General features: G+C 40.4%; 1 protein-coding gene across 1 annotated transcript in view; it reads right to left on the reverse strand.

The window, feature by feature from the left end:
- The window catches only part of frem3 (Fras1 related extracellular matrix 3), a 28,958-nt gene extending 8,968 nt beyond the window's left edge, over positions 1-19,990 (reverse strand). Inside the window, exons 1-6 of the mRNA XM_062432378.1 lie at positions 14,962-19,990; positions 14,474-14,563; positions 3,846-3,992; positions 2,724-2,954; positions 2,517-2,642; positions 1,921-2,172 (exon numbers count right to left, since the gene is read on the reverse strand). Coding sequence (XP_062288362.1) covers positions 1,921-2,172; positions 2,517-2,642; positions 2,724-2,954; positions 3,846-3,992; positions 14,474-14,563; positions 14,962-19,990 — 5,875 coding nt within the window. The remainder of the gene's footprint in view (positions 1-1,920; positions 2,173-2,516; positions 2,643-2,723; positions 2,955-3,845; positions 3,993-14,473; positions 14,564-14,961) is intronic.
- Positions 19,991-25,506: the final 5,516 nt, after the last annotated feature.

A 25,506-nucleotide genomic window follows, 5' to 3' on the forward strand; every position in this document is an offset into this window, starting at 1 on the left:
CAGCTTCGGAGCCATCTATTTAGTACTAGTAGCAGTGAGAGGGGGGTTGCATGGGGGAAATGAGTGCCAACATGGCAACCTTAAAGATCAGTGGGTAGAAGAGCCAGACAAATACAGTAACAATAGAGGCTTGGTGCTGGCGAGAGTCCAAACCACAAGTTTACTCAGGCAGGCAGATGGTTTTACACACACACACACACACACACACACACACACACACACACACACACACATACAATAACATACACATAGACACTCTGAATCAGATTTATGGTGGGGTGTTACTTCAAGACCCACCAAGAAGTAGAACCACAATAGAGGTTTACACTGAGGAGTCTTCTCTTGTCTCTCCACATGTCTGGGAATGCATGCTGATTATTTATACATAAAGTTCAATTGTTCTTCTGTTCCAAATAGCACAGGGGGGATTCTTACACTGTGTCACTACAACAGGCAAGTGCAGGAAATTAGCCTTGGTAAATGGTTGCAGAGATAGAGGAAAAATGTGAAGAAGGGAGAAGCAAGAGGAAAATTTGTCTGGTATTCCTGGTCGCAAAAGTAAGAGAAGAAAGACTTGCAGGAATTTGATGGCAGCTATTTGTCAAGCCTCCAATTAAAATCAGTAATGCAGAAAGTCTAATATCTGTAACTGAGGAGGGAAACATAGCACTGAATACCGTGAAACAGGGAGAAGGAGTAAAAACATGTCAGTAATTTGGATTGCCTGCACAATAGTCCCTCTATCTCCACCACCTGCCTTTTGGTCCCTGCAGACAAAGGGATGCCCTCTGTTTCCCCTGAGCTGTTCTGAATGCCAATGAGGTCGCCCGTGGAGCAGAGTGAAGTTTAAAGTCCTTTTATCTATCAGACAGGCTACAGTAGTGTTACATAGCATCCACAGAGGCTGTTATTCTACCTCTTAACACCTGTCTATTGTTATCTTGTTTCTGACACAGACATAGACAGACAGAGTGTGGAGGATAAATGAAGTGTGTAAATAGAGGCATGGGAAAAGTAAGGACTTGAAAAAATAGTGTAAATCCATTAAGGCAAGTGAATAATCCAGGGCTTTTGTTTTGGCGACTGTGGTTATGATACCGTCTGAGCACTTTTGGTGGATTAATAATGTGCAAACACCAAAATGGAAAAGTAGAGTATCAAAAGGGAACTAAGCAACAGGAAAGCCCACATCTCCCACCATGAGCTTCAGTAGTGCTGAACTACATGATCCCGTTCTTCCTCAAACTCATGTCAAGTAACCTATGAATCCAAGTCAAGAAAAAAAAGGCTTTCAAAGTGGTTCCGGAGACAAACAGGATGAAGAAAATGGAGCTCCTTACTTGCAAAAAAGTAAAATACTGTATTTATTGTATTTTTTAAAAAGCAATTTATGGTTCAATTAACAGAAACAATCAGAGCATGAGCAATCTAATCTCAGGATTTTTTTGGTGATATTTCTTTGAGTGTGCTTTTGTTCATTTTTGTACATCAATCTTCAAATTCAAGTAGCTGCAACCAGCATTTATAGCATTTTTACTTAAAATGATCGCTTGATTATCAAAGTACTTGCCAATTAAGTTGCAGCTCTCTATAGATCAGAATTATATTCCAAACCTGTGCGACAATATTAATAATCAGTCACAGAAGTCACTAAAAAGACTGTTTTGCAAATATCAGTGTTCTTCTTTGACATTGGCTGAATCAATGCAATGTTGCATATTAATGAAGTAAATCAGTTACAAAATCACCTCATTGCTCACTTGCCAGCACTGAGTGGCATCTTTATAGCCTACTACACTTTTAAATCTTAAGAGAAGATCTACTTCTTCTAGCCTTTTATGAGAGTGAGAAAAGTGACAGAACAAACCCAATGATTGAACTCCATTATCAATGTTGAGTTTCACAGACTGCTTCACTCACCATCATCGCTGTCTGCCAAGATGGTGACTTTGGCACTTGGGAAATTGGCGCCCAATTGGCCTCCCATTGGCATGCTGAGGCTGACATTGAAACTCTCTTCCTCCTCATACAGGGAGTCATCGATGATGATGATGCGACAGAGTTTCTCACGCTCATCCTTGTCAAAGCGCAGCACGCTGGTGTGGTCCTCAGGTCGGGTGATGTAATCGGAGTAGGACAGGACAGTGCTGGGTATAGTGCCGGTGGCCGTGGCTGAACAATTATGGGATTAGTGAAAGGACATGAGAGAAAACTTTACTGATCTGTGTGGGGGTGCTAACAACATGAATATGATTCAGTAAATGAAATTTAAAAGATTATAGGCACACAATCATAATGTTAAAATAATAGAATATTATTTTAAAATAGTTAAAATAAAATACAGGCAGTATCTAATGCCATGTTTAAATAATAAAGTGCAGTCATACAGTACATTGTAGAGATGACTAAAATATGGAAGCCCAAGGAAAAAAGGTTCTTGTATTGCATATTACATTTTAACTGTCATAAAACATCATATTTAACCCTGACAATAATTACAGACAGGTTTGTATCACCTTGCTGAGTGAAACAAACAACCATAAGTTCCTGGCTGGCATCTCCTGAGCGATGGACTGGCACCAACAACTCCCCGACATCCTCCTCAATTTTGAATTCTGCTTGAGGAATGAACACCTTCGACTCTGTTGCGGTTGAGAAACAAAGACGATGAGCAATTATACATAACAAATACACTAAGTCAATATTCAAATAACTGATATTACCATCTCCGGGGTCCACTATCTCCACTATTGCAGTGTCGGGAAACTCCAGCACAGCCATGACTGGGTCTGACAGGTGTATTTCAAACGTCTCTGAGGTCTCAAACTCCTGGTTTGTGAAGATCTTCACCCTCCAGGTAGCTGTGGTCTGGCCGGGGTTGAACTGGACCTGCTTTTGGGATTTACCGCGGAAGTCTTTGTCTTTCTCAGCTGTGCCATCCTTGGTGGCAATACCTAAAAGAAAGGGATTTTTGAAAGCACCTTTTTATGCCTGTGCCTCGCCATTATTTAAGTATAGAAGTATCCAAACAATGCAATGTCAAGATTTACATATAGGTATGGTGGACAGCTTCTTGATGTAAAAAAATGTATTTTTTCAAACAAACTGCTTTGGGTTATAATGTTTGGTTAAAACCTGCATCTGTATTGTTATTTATTGCTGTGTTTGTTCCTGTGCATGCCTCATGCATCTTCAAAGACAGAAGCACACATGGTAACATATGTTATAAATCTGTAGCATGCAAGTGTCTTGCAGCTAAACAGGCCAGCATGTTGACATTTCCTTTTGACCTAAACTACAAAAGGTTATATATACTCTCAGTCAGACCTCTTTAACAGACTAGACAGGAAATGGAGTGTCTTTAAAACAAGAAAACAAAAGATTTGCGCCAATTAGAACAATACTAGGTTGTTCTAGAGGTGCTGATATATAAGTTTCCTTCGGTTTAACCACAGGGGTGAACTGAGGAAATCCTTAAAGCTCTAAACAGTGGGTTAAATGAGAGGGTTATGTTTAGGTTTTATGACAGATCTGGCCTTTGAAATGGCATGGCAATAAGAGAATACAATCTAAGGGAACAGTTAATGGGGCAATAATTCTTTTTTAAAATGTCAGTTTAATAAGGGCATGTTGTCTAGTGTCCTCTATCATATCTTTTTTGTGCCAGGTAACAGAAACGCTATGGAGATATTAAGATTCTTACTCAATCGAAAATGGAAAAATGTTCTATTATTTTTCAAACAACTATATGACTTAAGCTTGATACCCAAAACGTAATCCATAAATATACAATGTCATTAAGTTAAAAAACATAAAGTTCAAGATCAACAGATGTCAACACTTACTGATGAAGGAGGTTTCCCCCAGGTATCCTCTACGTTTGAGCGTCACCTCCAGGAATTTGGCATCCTCATCCACTAAGTAGTATTCCCTCTCCAGAGAGATCCAGGCCCAGTTGAGCCGGAATGGCTGAGGCTTTAGTTTGTTTCCACCTAAAGGAAGAAAAAGAAGCTTAATGCAAGACACTTTATTTAAAAGACAACTCCACTGCACACTGCTGTGAGGAAACAATCTATTTTGCTCATGTTGAAGCCACTGAGGCATTAACTGCAATCCTCCCTTGGCTTAGGGATAAAAGAACTTAAAGGGGCTTTTTCATTTTGTGAGGGTAACGTGATAACTTAATACCAGAGCTGGGCCTCAAGAAATTTCTTCCCTTTTTATTTTCTCTGATTCTCATTCGCTTTCCATCTCTCCTAACAACTCTCTCTTCATTTGTGTTTTTCACCACCTTTTTAGTCAGAGTTCTCAACCCTCAGTCGGACACGGATGAACATTGATATGCACGGTCTGCTTATGGAAAAATGCTGTTTTATTTCTTTAATGAGCTGGCCTCTTGTGAAGCTGTCTGTCGCTCTCCCTCTCATACAAGGTAAAGTGTGAGCAGGGCAGAGAGAGCAGCAAGGCTTCTTTTTGTTCCATTAGTGTCCTTAAAGGGTGACGGCAAACACAGACTTCTAAATGCTATCACATATTATTCTATAATAAAAAATCTGCAGGATATTCAGTACATATTATCAATTAATTATTTGATTTGTGCCTGCAACACTTTATGACTTTGATTTAAAAACCTCTTTCATCTGTGAGATAGGTGGTGCTCATAAAAAACACATCTGAACAAAACACATCAACATGAATCATCCAAAATCACTGATCCACAAACAATATGCCCGATCCTGTCCTTAATCCGTACTATCTCATGACTCATGTAATCCCTCAAACGAAAGTTGTCAGCTCTCTTTTGGTCACTAACTTGATATTGGCTGCTTCAGAGATATTTAAGATTATGGGTTCTGGTGCATAATCTGAATGTTTTTTTACAACAGCGCCCTAATGTCTTATCCATTAGTGAGACGAGACTGGTGACCTGCGACTTTTGATGTGAAATTGGTCATGGTCAGTGGATTCTTTGGATCAGGGAGGTTAGAGAGGGTTGTCTCTCTTTAGTCTTGCACCACTGGTCATGCTGACAGCGGCCCTGTTGACCTAACTCTGCTAAAGAACTCTGCTAAGGAGTGAGGGAACTTTACTCGGTCAGTTATATAAAGAAACAATTAGCAGTTTTATATAACAGGCATTATTTAATACTTGGGTTGATACATGTCTGAGAAAGTATAAATGTATTGGTATTTATACACTTGAAACTGGACTGTACCTGCAATTGAGCATGAAAAAAAGCAAACTGTGCAGAGAGAACAATGCAAGGAGCTTCTGCTTGTCCACACAATAAACCAGCATTGAGCTCAGTTTTGCCTCAGTGAGGAAGAAAGAGGCTGTGGTCTTTATGCTATGTGACTGAGGAGAATGAAAACACTGGGGGGTTGAGTGTGGGTATTGAGAATGGGAAGGGGGCCACTTCCTCAAACACACATGTCAACACTAAAGCCAAATCAGGCTGAGTTGCACCAGGGACAAACCACACTCGCCAAAATACATAAAATGTATGAAGAAGTATGTTCAGATAGACCTAATAGCAACAAGTGGGCAATGACAGTACTGCATCATATCTCTACAGGCTCAAATTACCTGGGAAATGTGATGAATGGATGGGTAGTTCCTGATGGGGTAATGGAATAGTTCCTAATTAGCGCCTATCCTTTTTAACATCTACCAAACAAAGATGGAAGCACACATGCCAGTACCCCCCCTCATTAAGCCTACCCTGGTTAAGGATGGGAGACATGGAGCAGCAGAGCACAGTGGGCACAGCTACCCTCGGCCATGCTCCATGCTCAGGTTTCCAACAGTCAAGGCTAAAAATACAAGAAACATGTATCATGTCTGTTTTTGCTCGACTGAAATTCTCCGCGGGTTGATAGAGTATATGCATTTAGGAAACATACACTTTGTATTTGTTGTATTTTGTGCAGAAGCTGTGCAGAAACTGTATTTGGCTAAATGAAAAAACCAGGCTGATGAGACTTTTTCTCAGTCTGCACTGCTTCTCAAGTCATGAATGGATAAAATAAGGAACATAAGAGGGGATCAAATCCTCATATCCACTGGAAAACTCCTTGTTCTAGCCTGATGAAAGTTAATAAAACAAAAAGTCTTTGACCAACTTCCAATTATCAGATTGTTTCTGTGCTGGAGAAAGTGTTTCCTGGCAGGCAGCCATATTTGGAGCTGATACGAGGAGAAGCTTAGTCAGTGGCTATCATCAAGGATTATCAAATGAACACAGTCAGAGACAAAAAGCTGCCACTGTTTTGGCATCGAGCTTTAGGTTTCTGCATCTCTATAAGAAGTAATACAATTTTTTGGGCCTTTCTATGTTAACTGAAGCTAGACAGTGAGAGAGAGGTATGACATGTAGCCAAGGAAAAATCGAAATGTGGTATGCATCTTAATCAGTAGGCTCACTGGGCGCACCAGGTGTCTAGATTTTGAGGTATTTATTTAGTAGTCTTAAAATACATTTTAATTTTTTTTTTTTTTTTTTTTACATTTTAAGTGTGAAGAATTATAAGTGGCCAGATTAACTCATGCATCTTCCACCATTCAGCTGTTAAAAATTCAGTTCCTGGAGTGCCCTGGTGGTTGGGTGGTTAGAGCACATGCCACATAATCACAGCGTCCCTGGTTCAAATCCGGCCAGGGACCTATGCTGCAGGTCATTCCCCTCTCTCTCTCCCTGTTTCCTGTTGGCATCTCTGCCAGTTACTATCTGAATAAAGGCAAAATAAATCTTTAAAATCAGTTTCCTGATTTGCATGGTGGGCCACAACAGACCAGCTGAACAGTGACTGATTGGAAAAAAGAGCTGATGAAATGTGTCGCCTTTCCATGTCTGTCACAGAGCTACTTGATACGTACATGTTACGCAGATGTAACATGAGATGACAGGGGGATTGCATGTCTTGCCATGATGGCCATCATAAGGCAATGTTTGAGTGCTTCTAAATGTGGGTGTTAATTATTTGTATTTGATCACTGTCAGTGCCACAATCATAGATTAAATCATCTTTTTTCACCATTAAAAGTAAAACAATCTAACTAGGATTGAATGAATGTTTTTGTCTGAGTGACATCTGCCATTTTTGTTTTGTCCTCTTAATGACACTGTGTGGTCAACAGGTGCTTTTCTTTTGCTGTATGAGCACTACAGGGGGGCTACTTTTGTCATGTCATTGTTTTTCAAAATCTCTGTCCCACATCTATGTAATTTCTCCATCTGATTTTTTTTCCTCAGCTGTTCCCATGCATCTAACTCTGTACTTATGCATGCAAAGCCACAGAGTAACTAAAACTCATATTGAAAATGAGCAGTACAGTTTTCTGGCAGGACTCAGGAGCATCAAAGCAGATTTCTATCTCTCTGTCTCTCTCTCTCTGTCCCACAAAACCTTCCTTCCCGCCAGACTCCCAGATTATGTGAAGAAGAGTGACAGCTGTACTCCTCAAACCTCCTTCCCCCCCTCCATGTCCCCCTTCTTCCCTGTGTCGGCTTTGTTCGTTCAGGGGATGAACAACTGAGAGGGACAACAGGCCACAGTCTGGGTGGGCCAGATCTACCACCATGGCGTGCCTCCCTGCCTGCCTCCACATTGTTCACACCAGCGTAGGAGAAGGGAGACTCCCTTTCTGCGACTTCTTTTGTAGATGCTGTCAGACACTGAGGCTGAAACTGGCATGAGTCTCTGCAAATCAAGAAATTATCAAGATACCAGACTTCCCAGTAGGATTTCCAACAACAACAGTACAGGCAGAGCACTTTAGAAAGAGAGAAAAATAGTTTAACTTAAGTAAAACTTTGCTTAAAAATGATGAATTACAGTTAAGATCGATGAGAAAAATGATTGCAAAAATAGAAGTCAGCTGCTTTGACGTGATTGATGGTCAAATTTATTGCAATTTTTTATGACACACATGCTATATTAGACCAGCTATCAAATCCAATACACATGGTATAGCTGCCTGGCTCAGCTCACATTTCCATTAGCTTTTCAAACTGACAATCATCATAATTTCTGCTGGGATGAAAAGTTTTATAGGCTGCACATTTTCTAAATGTCCTTGTTAGCAGCCATTTGATAAATTAACCCTGGCATGATTGATGCTAATCACTGACATGGGCAGGGAATGAATATTAAAGAAGTATGATAATGTTTCCCTGTTTAGGAGCTGAGAGAGGCCAATTGGATACCTTCCAGACTTTCATTACTGCTGGTTGAATTCTTTTAGTGCAGTAAATCACACTCTGGCAAGCTATATATTGGCACATGAGGGAATTTAGGTAATTTGTTTAAAGAAAAGTAATCTATGTCAACAAAAAGAGTATTTTGAATGTATACAATGAGGCAAAATTACTCAGCAAAAGACGTAAAACTAATATTAAAAAATATAATTTAAAGTGTCTACCATCCTGCTCCAGCAAAGGTACGTCCAACATAAACCGAACATTACAGCCTCAGATTTTCTAAGCACCTGTGTCCTTTGATGTCACATTATTCATCAGCTCATATTTACACAGCAGGTCTGCCTGCACCATACATAGATGCATTGGGATAGTGGGTCAGGCAGAAAATATCATTTGAATGGAAGGTCAAATTGAGGCTTTGACACTCACCAGCATGATGCAACGAAGAGCAACTTTCTAAGAATATCTTTGTCAAGTGACAAGCATCACTATTATTGCATTTCCTCATTAATCATCCTGTTGATATAAATACTGAGGAAGTTCCAGTCAGCTACGCTTGGTATTTAAATATCAGAGTATTTTAGATTTAGAGTATGGCCTATTTAATAATGGCAAATAATGTCAAAAGAGAGTAAGATCTATATTTCCTGCCTTTTATTTTGATTCTTTTAAATTTTAATTAGTAGAGAATGAGATTTTTAAAATAGTGAAAGCTTATCTTAAGTTCCTCTCTGCTTTCCAAGGAATTCAATAGAGGAATGCGGCATGATTAAATGTATTAATAACTTTAATCATACCTTCCGGACAGTGGCAGCATGTGCTGTAAATCGACACATTATAGTGGCTGCTTTGAGACAGTGAGGTGATCTCTGCAGGATGTTGTAAATCATAATTTGACAGGACCTGAGAGCCACATCCTCTTTGACCCTTTGCTTGCCACATGCTTGGCATGTTGACACAGATGCTTACTACACTCTGGATAAATCTGATAACATAACAAAAGTGGAACTGAGAATCTAAACTGCAATGTGAAGGATGATGATAACAGATGCACGAGATGCAGACATAAACAAAGATGATAGAGATTTTCAGGAAAATTGTCAAGCCATGTAGCCTACTCAAGCATTAGAAACAAAAAAAGGAAAGGACTGGGAAAGGAGTGAGAGAAACTCAATGACAGCTTGGCTAGGGACAGCAACCACTTTGCCATATGAGAGCAGATAGGAATAACCGCCTGTGGCCATACATCATAACTCCCCTCCCCAGCAGCCCTCCATCCACCATAAATCAAGCCTCAAGAAAAAGGACGAAAAGAAAAGCACCAACAGCGAATGAGGTGATATGAACTTTTCTGTGAAATGGGTAAGAGTAATACACTTTTGAGGAAAGAAATGGTGAAGAAATGAAGACGAGGTGAAAGATGCACACACATAAGAAAAAGAATAATGACACCCTGAAGGGGTTTTAGAGGCAGGGAGGGACGGTGAGTGAGAACAGAGCGGGATGTGGTGGAGGGGCGACTGAGAGGCCTCAGTTTCTTCTCGTCACAGGGGGCCCCAACTGTGGCACCATTAGCCATTAAATCTCCCGATGACTGTTGACACGGGTGTCACGTAAGATGCCAAAACACAGTTAGGAAGTAGAGGTGTAGCGTGGCCGTGTCAGTCGGCACACAGTCCTACTGTTCAGGAAAGTACACCTACTGGAGCTTGCATGAGCATATGCACATTTTCAAACACTTTTTTTCATTCATATTACCTTTTTCTTTTGGCTTTGTGTCATTGCACTCTCTTGGGAGGTGCCTTTCCCGAACCTCTGCAATGGAAGTTTGTGGGTTATCGAGCTATCTGAGATTGGGTTGGATTTCTGCGGAGCTGGGAATGGGGTGACGGAGGGCTTTGAAAGGGGATCCCTCTGGAGCCTTCCCTCTCACGTACACACCTGTCTGCTTGGGATACCACTTCACTTCCAGGCCCTGCTCTGTCTGTGGCCCTGGAGTCTGGAGTCTCCAAGGAAGTGCATTCCTGTCCCAGCTCTGAATGATCATATAACACTCAACCCACCGGGGTCTATGATCCCTCTCCAGAGCTGGAGGAGTATATTGTTGCTATTGGAGAAGCACAGAGACCAATTCAGCTAATATGAATGTAGAGGTTCTGGTCTCTCTTTCTTCTCATCTGTTAATCAGCAGAGTTTGATTAGTACTGCTGTGAAATCTAAAACTATCTTGAAGACCAGTTACACTGCAAGCACTCAAGATCTGACACGCATTAAGACATCTGTAGGTCTCCGTTTGATTTCTACACTTAGAACTGGGGTAATATGTGTATTAATGGTTTCTCCTCATAACCTGTGGCACACTGGATCCATGTCTGAGGGACAAGGATATATGCGGGCTATGTATCCACCTGTAAAAACAAGTATTTATTGCCTCAGTGTCCTACACTTTGAATGGCTGTAGGGTGTTTCTGACCTGGTCACTTGCATGCAGGTTATTTGTTTTCCAATAGAAATTCCTAGCAGACAGAGAGTGACCCAGGCTGAACTACAGTTTGTGTTTAAGGTCACTGGAACACCACAATTAAAGTAAAAGTTAGTTTTTCCAACTACTTGGAAAAATAAAATAAGGTAGATGATTAAACATAGAATATATCTAATAAAATGATTAAATAAATTAGGTATTGTACATTAAATGATATCTTAAAAATCACAGTTGTCAATTAAAGACAACACCTACAAGTGTTCATCATCCCTTCACTTCTTTCTGCAGCCCTCACACTAAAGCTGTTTGATTTCAGAGATAAGGGTATTTCTGGGTCAGCAGATCATCAGGAGCCATGTATAAGTATAAGTATAAGTTCTTAAAGTGCTGGTTCGCATTTTCAAGTCTTTCATTAAACATTAGTAACGGACCCAAATTAACATTCATGCAGGTTTTTCTAGTTGTGTTCATCCTGTTCATACTGGCCATTAGAAGATCCCTTCCAAATGTTGGAAGGACAAAATCCACAGTTTTTTTGAACAAAAATGTATTTAAAATCTGAGATAGTCAAATGAAGTGTATATCTTTCATAGTTACAGCATTTTTAATAAAATAAATCTCTCTTTGTGTCCTCTCCAGCTGAAGTGGAAGGATTTTAACAAAAAGAGGGTATTTTGCATTAAAAAGACTTTGACCGGATTTTGCCACATATCACTTACATTGAAAGCGCATTATAAAGGGATCTTCTAATGGTCAGCATAAAAAAGAGGAATGACTGCAGCAAGAAAAACACATGTCAATATTCATTTAAGCACCTGACTCTTGTTTTAAGACATACATAAATTGTGAGGATTTTACTAAAATATTAAATGCTTTGACCTTTCTCCCCTGATTTTAACATTAGCATCACATTTAGAAAAGATTTCTTTCAGATAAATTTTTTGCAGTGCATGGTACTATAATTTCAATAGATTCATGAACAGTTCCATAAATGTTTTAATCTTTCTCCCTGTTTGTCTGTTTATGTAAAGACATATCAGATTCTTCTGTTTGGGGTATCTCTGTCTTGACTGATTTATGAAGCTGCAACACATTTCTGAAAATAGGTGAGAAGCTACAAAGACCACTTGATGTGTCCTGACTTGACAGAGCTGCACTAACGTTCCCCAAAGAGTCTGGAATTTAACCGCTGACCAGCAGGTCCACACTGAGACTCCCGGCGTGAAATGTTAATGTCCACTCCTGACCTCTCAGTAAGACATACTTGCTACACAATTACAACAGTCACACTTCAGCTGTGCCTGGCCACACACATGCTGTTGCTGCTCCACATACAGCACCAAGTGTGAGATCCTCAGACACAGACACACACTATCAGGCACAAAAATGGCATAGGTATAACACGGTATGTCAAACTGCAACACCATCCCAGAATTTATTAATGATTTGGACTTCCTTTATCTCTGTGTGTGTGTTAGTATGTGTGTGTATTCTTGGCCCACTTGTGAGGAAGCATCAGGGCAGTGCATGTAGTGGCAGGTACCTTTTAAAAGCTGATAAGACCCTCAAGCAGCTGCCTATATCAGTGCATCTGAGGGGTATTTCCTTGCTCGAGGTCACACTCAAGAACTTACTTAGCATAGTTTAATTAGTTTAGAATAGTTTAGGAGTAGAAAACACAGAAATTACAATAAAAGTAATGATATAAATCATTAATATGTATCTACTGTTAGTTGCCTACAACCCACTTGGTCAGTTTTTATGTTGATGATTTGTATGAAGAAAAATAATGTTGTAAATAACAGAGACCAACATCAGTGGATAATCTTGGGTGCAAATCTCTACTAACCCAGAGTCTCGCTTCCCACACAAACAGCTCACCTTCTTAGATTTATAAGCAGATAAGCTGACCATCGGCGGTCTCCGCCTGCATGTCCCTACATGTCCAGGATAATGCCACTCTTCCCACCCCCCGAGTCACCTCTTCAACACTTCACATTCACAGGTTGGCTCACTTTTATCTGCTATTTGATCTTCTTCCGGATGTGTCTGTGTGTCAGCGTGCATACATAGGTGCGTAGTGGTGTGTAAGTGCAAATGATCAGAATATCCATGATGTGTTTCTATGTATGTATGCTATTAATTACATATATGTTGCGGTGTGAGACTGAAAGCGGCTCTGTCTGTGCCCTTCACATGTGAACTGTGGTTATGCAAAAACACAGTTTTGTTTTATGTCCCAGCCTGCCCCACTGCACCTGGCTGAGCTGAGTCAGCTGGAGTGGGAAGCAAAGTGGCAAAGCAAACAGAAAAGGCACTGTTGAGCTAATTGAAGCCCTTGCGTTCCCTTCCTGTGGTTAAACCTCCATTTACAGACATAAGTGTCAACTGGCTTTGCTTCAAGTAGACAGATAGTTCAGTAAAGAAACATAATATCAATATTGGTGTACAGCATAGAATCGTAATGGCTATGTTGTCTATTTCAATCAATGTCAGAGCTACTGAGCCTTATTACAAGTAAATTATCACCTACTTCACTTACAGTCTGAAGGAAGATGTAATTAGTAGGGCTTTCAGTCAAGGCTAATATGAGGCTTCACTTAACTGATATAAAGTAAGGAATTTGGCATAATTACATGTCGTCCTCATCCCACCCTCATAATGGCCCTGGCGGTGGTATTAACACTTACATGACCCTCAATCCAGCATAATTATAGACTAAACTTTCCCTGCTACATTGATTACATTTCTAAAAAATTTATAGATTATAACTAAAATAGCAAAGGCCACCTGTTGCATTTTATTGCCTTGCATTAGCTATATTGGTAATGCTGTTCAAGTAACTCTACAGTGTTAGAGGTGACAAGCCACAAAACATATCTGGATAGCTGTTGCTCATCATGTCTGTAACATGCATATGTGGACAAGAACATGTAAGCAGATATTTCAGGATGAGAAGACCACAATATTATCGTGTTCGACATGTAACCTGTGGATATTAATGACATTTTAAAAGTGAGGCTCATATCATATGAGAGCAAACTAAAAGGAAATATAATATTCAGTAAATGCACAGAGTTACCAATATTTAAAGATGGTGACAAATTCTTTCATTTGAATCCCATCAGCAAATACTACTGAATTGATAATGCAGAAATTCTTATTATTCTTACAATCATAACAGTCACACACCAGTATTTCTTCTTATTTTTCTGAAGTTTTTGACACTATTTTTCTTTTGTGAGACTGATTCCGCGAAGAAAGTGTAAACAGAATATCCTTTCATGCATACCTTTACAGATTCACAATGTCACTTCAAACAAATGATGAAAGGGGACATTTGAAAGCTCTGCAAAGTACCCTGAGGGAAAGGAAGCTATTGTTCATTAACAATAAAGTTTAGAGCATGACGTAGTTCCAAGTCTTTCACTTTTACCAACCCACAGTCAGTGTTTGGCTTAAGTCCCCTTTGACCCCTGTCCTTTAAACCTGCCGCCCTTTCCAGTGGGGCGAAAAGCAATGGCGGCTCTATACTGGGTGTCAGTCATGGCCAACCGCCTTAAGTCTTTGTGATGCAAACACTTTGGAGACTGACAGAGAGCAGGAAGTTTCAATTTTAAGAAGCCATTAAAAGACAGATAAAGTCTGAGTAATGTCTTTGGGCAAATGATTCGTCAGTAATGAGCCTCAGTTTACTGTCAGTGTGTACACTGGCAGCAAGTATAGTATGGTATAAAATATAGTATAAAATAGTATAGGTATAAAGTATAAGAATATTAAAGGATTCATACCATTGTCTTCAACTGTGAAGTAGAAGATATCACTTGTGGCGTTGCTCCCATCCAATAGGACATAACAGATCTTCATGTCATTGATGTCAGCTGTTGGTATAACAAATATATAGAGACATATACATTCAGTAAGCTGAAAACTTTAGGTAAGATAACTGAAAAAAGACTAAGCTGCTTTTTTACCAGGTTTTAGTTACAGTCTCTTGGCTGCTATTAAAGTCATATGAGCCACAGAAGAGATGTGTTATGAAGCAGTCAAGATTATTTTAAGCAAAGTCCAAATAATATTTATTACAAAAATATAATCTGCAGTTATTATTATAATTATTGTTATTTTTCAGACTGAACCAAAACAAAAAAAATTAAGCTGGGAACTACTAAAATACTCTTAAGAGCTAAGAGTCAGGCTGTAATTCTGTACGAGTGACTGCTTTCAAATCACACAGTCATTTATTCCATTGTTAATGTAAAAATAATGTCAACCTCACCTTGAGTGAAGGTCTTGATGCTGTCATTGCCCAAGGCGGTGTTTATGATGAAGCCATGCAGAGGAGCCTCAGACACAGTGTATTTCAGGACCTTCTGGGCACTGTCACGGTCCTCTGATCTAAGGACCTTGCTGGTGATCAAAAAGCCAAGGTGGCCTGTTTGGAGGACCTTCAGAGTAGCAGCAGCCTTGTTAACCAGAATCTGGGGCACACCGTTGTCCACTGTGTTGATGTGAATGGTCATCATCTGGGGCTTGCGTGTCTCATACACAGTGTCAGGAAAGACATAAAAGTCAGTGTGAGTACCATCTGTGACTGTGAAGGAGAAGCTGTCTTCATTGGTCTCAGTGCCATCATGCTTGTAGCTGACATGGTTCTCATTCAGGTCCTGTTTGGTAAAGGTTGTGATTGGTTGGGTGTTGTTAAAAAGCAACTGCCCATGCACTGGCACCTGGGTCACAATGAAACGCAATTGGTTGTCTGGGGTGTCTCGATCTTCAGTTGTCAACTCAAATGGTGTGATGAGCTTGCTTTCACCCTCTTCCACAACCAGTTTATTTATAGTTAAGACAGGTTTCTTATTATCTACATCAGTGATGGACACTCTGAAGGTACGGAAGACAGGATTGTAGCCATCTGTCACCTCAAACTCAAAGCTGTCCATTTTCATCTCATCATCAGAGCTGTGGATGTAGTATATCTTGTTGCCAGCAAGCTGCAGTTGGGTGAAGGTTGAAATTGGAACACCTGGGTGATCAGTGCTCTCTAGATGGCCTCTGCTAGGGGCACGTGTGATGCTAAAGCTAAGGTACTCGTCAGGACTATTGATGTCAGTGGTGCTGAGGAGGTCGGTGGTAAGAGTTACCTTGCCTCCTTCCTTGAGGGTCACACCTTTGTTGATAACATCTGGGAAGACCATGTCAATACTTCCGATGTTGATGTAAAAGTAACGGTCAATAAGAGGATTGATACCATCTGTGACATCGAACTTCAGCAGGTCACGGATTCCCTCTTGGCCAGTGTGTACATACTGAATTAGCTGTTTGTCAATTTCGTCCTGTGTGAAGTTCATTCCCAGGGTGATATTACCCAAAACATCACCAAACTTGCTGATATGTTGAAGGTAGCCTTGGCCTGGGCCATAACGCACAACATATGTTAGCTCTTTGTCTTCAGAGTCAAGATCTGTGGCCTTCAAAACCCTGTTGCTGATTACTTTTGTCTCTCCAATCTCAACATCAAGACCATCATTTATAGTCATTCTTGGTGTTTCATCATCAACAGGAATAACCATGATGAGAACAGTTTTTTCCACTTTGTGCTTCCCATCTGAAAGCCTTATTTCAAAGCTGTCCTCTTTGGTCTCTGAGTCATCATGTTCATAGACAATGTTAGATGCCTCTTTGATCTGTTCCAAGTTGAATTTGTCTACTGTGATGGTGCCAGTGCTGAGCTGCTGAACAATTGTGCCATGTTTGGGGTTTTTGATGATCTCAAAGTGCAGTTCATCCCCAGGGATGTCAGCGTCAACCGCATTCAGGATTGGTGTGTCAATGACCAGACTCATGCCCTCCATTACTACAAACTCACGGATGAAAATCTCAGGCTTCTCATCATTGGCTGGAATTATAACTATGGGGAAGAAGTGGCGTTCAGAGAAGTTAATACCATCTGAGCAGCGGAAGGTAAAACGATCTTCAACAGGTTCCACGCCTTTGTGGATGCTCTGGACATAGTAGATATGACCAAGGGCAATATCTTTAATGTTAAATGCAGTGATTGCGGTCCCTGCCCTGGATTTCTCAGACCCTGCAGCTGGGGAGATGTTCTCCACATAACCTGATGTTGGTTGGACGATGATGGTGCACAGGATATCGTCATTGTCAGTGTCAATATCCTCAGCTTGGATGTGGTTGAGAGTAATGACATTCTTTTCCCCTTCCACTACAACAAACTGCTCTACAACACTGACAATAGGTGGAATACTGTCAACAGGAAGGATGGTGACATGAACTGTTACACCTTGGACCTTGTTGCCACCAACGACCCACTGATCCGACATATCAGACAGAGTAAGGTTGAAGGAGTCATATTCTTTGACTGGTCCTACTTCACCAGATGTGTGAGCATATACTACTGCCCCATTAATGATGTCCTCCTGCGTGAATCTCTCAGCAGGAGCACCATTAACCAGAATTTCACCCAGCCTGGGAGATTCCTCCACAATGAAAGTGAGCATGAGGTCATCTGTGTCTTCATCACGACCCTGAATGACATTGCTTGTAATCTCTGTGGCTCCATTCTCCAGGACATCGATGGATGCTCCAAGCAGACCTTCTGGGAGCATAATCGTGGGGAACTCATCATCAACAGGCTCAATAGTGATCTTAATGGTGATGGGCACCTCATGGAAACCGTCACTGACATCAAGCTTGATGGCATCACTGAGTGATTCCTCTCCACTATGGATGTAATTTAGGCGGCCATTTGCAACGTCTTCAAGTATAAAAGTTTCGCCGTTTGACATATCAATACCCAAATACTGCAGCTGCCCATACCGAGGAATCTGGATCACAGTGAAGATGATATTTTCATCTTCTGTATCAGTGTCTGTGGCATGCAATTCTTTCCTGGTGATGATATATGTACTTCTTTCCATAACAGTGAACCCTGTGTTGGTGATAAGTGGGGGCTTGTTGTCAACTGGCTGTAGGAAAATGGTAAATAGTCCATCTATTATGTTACCAGCAGTGTCTTCCACAATGAATGTAAACTGAGCCACTTTTGGAGTGATGCCCAACTCCTGGTCTGGGGGCTTGTAAGCTATTTTGTGGTGATTAACTTGGGCCTGTGTGAACTCTGTAATTATAGTGTCAGGGCTTTCAGTCAATACAATTTCACCTAAGGGGACTGGGTTGTTCTCATCTGTGTCGGTTGGAATCTTAGTGATGGTGTATTTCAGGTCCCTGTCATCTGAATCTAGATCAGTATAACACAAAAATGTCTTCTTGAAGTGTGTCAGCTCATACTCCTGGACTGTCATGTGGAGAGTGGTGCCTGGGACAAGCTCTGGAGCGAGGTCATCAACAGGATGGATTTTGATAGCGAATATGTGTTCTCCTGATTGATTAGGAGGGTCATTATCATCTTGGACCCGGAAAGCAAACTGATCAATCACAGTGGTGGTGCTGTGAGATCCAATGTGGCGATAGAACAGCTTTCCATCAAGAATATCCTGTTGAAACCATTCAGTCACCACCTGCTCAAACATCTCATCTGTCTCACTGAACTTCCAGAGAGAAGGGTCAGAGGGAAGCTCCACTTGCCTTAGCAGAAGCTCCCCTACAGTTGAGTAGGGCACTTCTAAGATAAATTTAATAGTGGAGTCTTCTGAATCAATATCTGTGGCACTCAGAATGAAGGGAGAGATCTGCATGACTTCATTCTTGAACAGCACCAGACCGGTGTTAGCATTAATAATAGGAGACTCATCATCAGTGGGAGCAATAGTGATGGGAAACAAAAACTCCACTTCATTACTGCCATCGGTCATTCTAAAAATAATGTTGTCACTGTAGGTATCACTGCCATCATGCTGGTACACCACAATACCGGCATCTAGATCCACAGGTGTAAAGAATTTCCTGCGAGCACCAAGCACGGTCAGGTCTCCATGCTTTAAGCCATCAACAACAGTGATACTCACATCTTCTAGGTTATCTTCATCACTAATCTCTAAATTCTGGGAGCTGGAGAGAGCCCTGGATTGCCCTTCAAACAATAGCTGCCCTGTATTTTTGGTCGCTACAGGAGCCAAGGTATTCATAGGCTTCACCACAATCATAAAAGCAAATGGATCAGAGACAGTACCGTCAGTGTCTACAATTTCAAACTCTATCTGGAAAATCCTCTCTACTTCTGAATCCTCTGAAGGTGGCTTATAAGCTATTTTTAGATCTTTGATGTCTCTCTGATAGAAGGAGGTGATGGGCAGGTTCTGGTCATCGGTGCTGATAATATAGCCCTGCTGTGGGCCCAGCTGTGAAGTAATGTTGAAGATTAAATCATCTGGGTCAGATTCAACATCTTCAGCAGCCAGCATGTCACTTGTAATAGCTGTCATCACAAACTGATCAACCTCCATCATCATCATGGCTACAAAGCTGGGTTTAGGAGCAGTATTTTCTGCACCTTCTCTGATTCTAACCATCATTTGGAAATGCTCTTGCATTATAGTGTTGCCTTCATTATCCTGCAGCTCTACCATCATTGGAACATAGTCTCTGTTTGGTGAATTGGTTTTAGCTGTGTGCTTGTAGCGAATGCCCTGTTTCACAAACTCATCACAGTCAACCATTTGGCCATTTGGGGGGCTATTCAAAAGAGTGCCATACCTGGGAAGACCTCCAGCGCCGATCAGTGTGGTGATCTTACACTGTGTCACACCATCCTCAAAGGAAAACTCCAGACTCTTTTTGTCAATAGGGTTGCTGTCACCATTGAGCTTTTCTACATTAAGGGGCATATTCCTGGTGAGGATCTCAAGCTGCTGGAAAACCACCTCCACTTCCATCATGAAGGGGATGATAACTGTGTCTGTCTGGGAGTCATAACGGAGCTGCAGCTTCACTCGATCCTTGCTGGGGCTCCGAGATCCAAAATGAGTGTATTTCACTTCATCTGGTCCAAATGAACAGGGGAACTTTTTAGGGGTCAGCATCCCTGGTTTCTGGGCCAGTGGGTCATTGTCCAGAACTGTGATGTGGCAGCGGTCACCAGGCTGCACCTCTGTTACCAAATCATTCACAGGGTCCAGAAACACCGACCTCCCAAAAGGCACCCTGATCCCATTGTTAGCAATGATGATGTCGTCTTCATTAGGTCCGGATCTGTGATGATAAAGGTGAGCTGGGTCAAATGGTTCTGCATCTATAGAGGCAAAACTGAAGCTGAGAGCAAATGTAACAAGGAGGCATCTCAAAAGTCCTCCCGTTTTACAGAGTTGTGAATCTTGCAGACAACCAGCCATGTCCACTGCTAGTTGCCTTGCAATTATTTTTAAAGTCAGCAGTAGAAGGCAGATTCCTCTCCCAAGTGGAGAAAAAGCATAAAATAAGAAACTTCTCTGTGGTGATTTGGGCCTTGGCGTCTGTCCTCTATGCCTCTCTGTTTCTATGTGGCCACACAGACACACAAGTGTGGTGAATGCTGCAGGACTGTGCAGGTAATAATGAAACAGTAGATAGTGACAGGCGCTGGCTCCTCCTTCTGTCAGTGCAAGGAGGGAACCTCCTGCCCCCATTGCTAATTTAAGACAGACCATTGGACAAGACTGTGAAAGTGCTCCCCCAACCAACACCCACTCATCTCTCCCTCTCTCACAGAAAAAAGCGGGGGGGGGGGGGGGGGGGGGTTGTTATAAAAACAAACTTTTTATAACAAACAACTCGCTCTACTATTTCAAAGTTTACTACAAGACATTTTTTTAAGATTTTATTAATTAAAACTTTTACATTGTATTATTTTTAAAGTGCATTCCATCAATACCAACAGCAATAATGTATGTAGACTGTAATATGAAGTTGATGCTGGTCAAGTATTTCTACAAGTGATTTAAAAGTCCCTTTGAAGTCAACTACATGTTCTAATGTATCATCATTGTCCTGTGTGATTTCACATACTGCTTTAGAGGGAGTTCAGGATGGAAACTACTAAAAGAACACTGTCTTTATTGTTCTCAACTCTCAGTCAAATGGTGAAACACAGAAATGTAATTGAAATGCAGCAGATTTAATTATTCAGCATAAGAAAGAATGCACTTTAAATATTTCAGTAATATCGGTGTCAGCATGGATTTGAGCTTTTATCTCATTTTCTTAAATGCAAATGAGACCATACATAGAACCTGTGTCAGCGATCTTCTGAAGGCTTTTGTGTTTTGTTTACAAATCAGAGGACCTCTGAGGTCATGTCAATGGGACACCTCGGCACCGGAGTGGCCATTAGTCCCACACTGAGGGACAATAACTTTGCATCAGCTGGCAGGACAGGTGTATGGTCTCTGTTTGGGCTCACAAAGGGAAGACACAATGCTCAGAGATTTGTCAAGTGAGTGATCCATCTACAAGTCTGAATTTATTATAGAAAGCCCACATTACTTGCAGTAAGGCAGTCACGTCATATAAGATTTGCTATGTCCACACAGGGAAATCCTCTTCTTATTGTGACAGGACTGATGTACAAACAGGTATGATTTTCTGTTTCCCAATATTGTAAGAAAACATAGACCTAGCAGCAATGGCAGGTAAAATGTATTGTATTGGATAAGCTCCTGCAGTGATACTGACAAAGCACAGCGTGGAGAAAGTCATACTGGATGCAGTGAGAATGTGAGAATGTGTACTCAGTATGGTGGACAAGGTCATGTTAAGATAAAAATACCTAGTAGCCTTGTATGGATCATCTTTTGAGTAGGGCATGACGATGAAGTGATCTGTTTGCATTGCTCAAACATTCATCACACACTTCTTTTTGTCACAGCACTCTAAATTTATGAAATTTTGAAGTTTTATTGTCAGTGATGGGACATAACTATATGGCAGAACAAACCATAAATTATCTCATATATATATATATATATATCCCATATTCAGAATATTTTATATAATGAAGGATTAAAAGTAAATCTGTCGTTATTTACAGAAAATGTGCTTGTGATCAATTAATCTCTAACACACACTATTTGAAAATCTGTTGTAAGGACATATTTGGAAGAAGCAATAAATAGACAGGTTCAATTTGATGTTAAAAATTGTACAATTGAAATTATTATTCTTTTTATTGAGCATAGTATTGCTTTTAGAACAACACTGTGAGCCTCTAAGCAACCTTCCCCTAAACGTTGGCCAAATAGCAGAGATGCCATATGCATCCAGGCATTCTGTATCACACTTTTCGTTGCATCCTCTAAATAAATCTTGCCCTCCTCACTTGACCAGACAGAAATAAAAAGGGGGCACACACCACACAGTGTAACTATAGAAACAAACACACCAATCTTTTTATACTCTCTCACTCCCGGATTTCACTCACATTCTTCCCATTGTGAATAACTGTAGAATATCAAAATCCATCAAGTAAAACAGCAGCTGATCATTTGTGTTTGGATACAAAATCTGTTCTAAGTGAGAAAATGCATATTTTGATTCCTGAAATATAAAACATGAAATATGAAAAAAATGTATCCACCTCTCCTGTTTTAGGGGTACAGTTGATAAGGGGGAAAAAATCAGATACTAAATGTGTCTGTTCTCGATCTGTAGCAAGGCATTCATTAAGACATTTGCTTGCCTTTGTCCAGTTTATCTTTTAAAGGCACGACATGCCTTTAATGAGCATCTGAGGTAAACACAGAGAGAAGTTGGGTCGAGGCCAGACACTGCTGCCCAAGATGAACTCTTTATCTAGGGGGCAGCTCATGATGACAGCAGGCAGTAATGACCTCATGATAGATGGAGAACAAAGCCCAAGTGGATCCCATCACTGTGTCCCTAACAGCCACACAGGGAAAAGGCAGGATTTTCTGTCTTTCCTCCTTCCTAAGTAAACACATGCATTCTATTTCTTTACTTTTCCATTAACACTTTTGTCATGCTGTGAGACATTTTCAGCACATCAGTATTGTGGCTAAGTCTTTTTTAGCTTTGTTTGGTCAGTTTACTATTATGGTCACGTATGAAATATCTCAACACCTGTTAAATCAGACCTTTCCCATTAACAACAGATAGGCAGACAACATTACAAAACTGTGAAGACAGGACAAAATGATGTTTGAAAGCACTAGTTGAACCGTAGGTCAAGAAACTTACTCCATCATTAAAAAACAATGATCAATATTTTAAAAAGAAAAAACAGTTCCCCCTTTCTGACTCTTCTTCTCTTTACTTTCTGTCACACTCAATGTGCAGTGTTGTTGTGCTTGGTCTGGTCCAATTTTCTCTATGTATATTTTTCTTTTTTAAAGAAAATGTTTTAAATGCCTTCATCTGTAATGTTGAATATGGTCAAAAATAAAAATAAAATGAATAATTTCCATGAAATTATGTACACACATTCATTGTCCTCATAGGATGATTCCTAATGACTTCTAGTAATAATCTCCTGACATTTCTACTAGAGCCACCATTAAGTCAAAATGTGTCCAATGCTTGACCAAATGACCAAATACCTGCAAAACTAATGCCATCATCATCAGTCTGAGCTGTACCTTGTGTTTAAAAGGATTTAAAAATGCGTAAGAAAATCATGATTTTGATTCTGACAATTAATTAATTTGATTGATTTAAAATATGTCATGAAACATGATATAATACACCTAAATTATTACAACATTCCCCAGTTTAGCTCACTGACAGAAGCTTTAATGGATGTTTTCACTTCATGGAAGCAACAGCTTTGGTGATCATTCTTCACATTCTTAGCGAGTCCATAACTCTTATCACTGGTGAACATCTCGGCCATTCATACAGCTGATGAACAGCTTCGTCCAGCTGTGCAGGACCCTTGTAGATGTGTATCACTGTAAGTGTGACCCTGTGTGTCTGTGAGAGGTACAAAAGGTCAACTACAGGTAAAGCTACAGCATCAGTTACCTTACTGAACAGATGGATGCGAAAGTGCAGCTCTCTCTGCACATACATTTCATTCTGTGAATATTTTGAAGAACAGCTGCTGAATATATTTAAAACACAATAAAATGAACACATAAATATATAAGGGGCATTAGCATTGATGGTCAGACTTCTTCTTTGATTGTCAAGTACACAGCATTAGTGGTGGAGTTTTTCAGAAGGAGAAAAATGTAATTCTCAACTTGAATGATAATGAATAATATGAAAACATTAGACTGGTCCATTAGCCTATTTACCTAATTTTTCCCTTATTACAGCCTCATATTAACTGGGCATGCCAGATGGTTTGTTACACAGAACCATCTGGGAAGTCATCTGTAGAAAGTTTTTGGTGAAGGGCAGGCGTTATCGCATAATATCTGTCTATTACCGTCTATCAACCTCTCACCTTGTGAGGCAGCTGGATTTGCAATGTTGATTGGTTTAAACCACCAGTGATTCAGACACATATAACTTGATGCCTCACAAGGTTTGTGATGTCCTGATTTTGCAAATCCAGCTGTCTTGCAAGGCAGTTTTAAACTTTTTGTCTTTAATGGATAGTGACTGCAGAGATAGAAACAGGAGACAAGAGGAGACCAATATTTGCAGCTACATGCATGTATTTCCATTAACTTGCATTAAAAAAGTATAATGGATTACAAACATTATTCTTTGAACATCTAACCCCATTAGTTGATTTTAATCTTTGAATGAAGAGCACTATTAGATGTGTTTGTGTTTGATGCTCTCTTTGATTATGTGTTTTCTTATGTGTGACTGAACTCTAGCTGTATTTAAGTTTCTCTTTAAGGGGACGTTCATCTCAATGAGTTTACCTGATTAAATAAAGGTTAAAAGAGAAATGACAATGATCATCTGCACAATGTGTGAAGTAACTCAGAAAAGTAGCTCTGACAGAGTCTTTGAAAACAAGCTTTGATATCAGAGAGGCTTCTTTCCTACCCCGCTCACCCCTGATAAACTCCTTGTCTCCTTAGAATAGCCGAGAAAGATTGCTCCTACATTCTCTTTGCTCTCGCAATAAGTGCTAGCATGCTAATCATCCAGCCTGTTGTAAATATACACAGCGTATAAATAGAGGATACTGAGACCTGAGACATTTGGATCCAGTTCCGAGGTGGAAGAGGTTTGTGTTCTGCTGCACTCGGTGGTTTGGTGCAGGGTGTCCATGACTGTGGTCATGGTTGAGAGGGTATATGCACAAATTTTAGAACCGCTCCTGCCGTCACTGCTGCGCCGCAGGCTCAGTGCAGCATTTCATCTGCTTAATGGTGGATTAAAGCATCCTGCGGGCAGACTGATATAGGCAACTGCTATCACTTGTCTTTAAAGGAGAGCGGAAGCCCATGGAAACAGGCCGGATATAGCAGCTGGATCAGACCCAAACACTGGGAAACACATCGCTGTTGACGGAAATTATAAAAATATTATATGCCTCATGAAATTAAACAGGAACCTACAACTAAATATATATAGGCTAGTCCTTTAGTGATGACCTCGCATGGCAGTTAATTGTACTTTATCATCTAATGAATACAAAATGAATGTTTTATCATATTCACGTAGATACACAAGTATAAAAACATTACTTACCCTACATCCAAGTCTAATTTTAAGGTTTTCACTAGCACCTTATTATACAGCTACTACTAGACAACACCGGCTCCAAAAAGAGAAAGCTAGCTACTGAGCCAAGAATGTGTGCAGCACATTGTCGGGGGATTCCTGTCTTTTAACGCTGTCACTTTGAAGTAAATGTGTTTGCACCCGGAGCTCATGTTTGCACTTATAATAAAATGAGTCGCAGGCAATCAGAAGAACAGTTGATGAAAGCCAGCAGGAGGGAAGGAGA

This window comes from Scomber scombrus, chromosome 2, assembly GCF_963691925.1.
Source record: "Scomber scombrus chromosome 2, fScoSco1.1, whole genome shotgun sequence".
NCBI classification, from domain to species: Eukaryota; Metazoa; Chordata; class Actinopteri; order Scombriformes; family Scombridae; genus Scomber; species Scomber scombrus.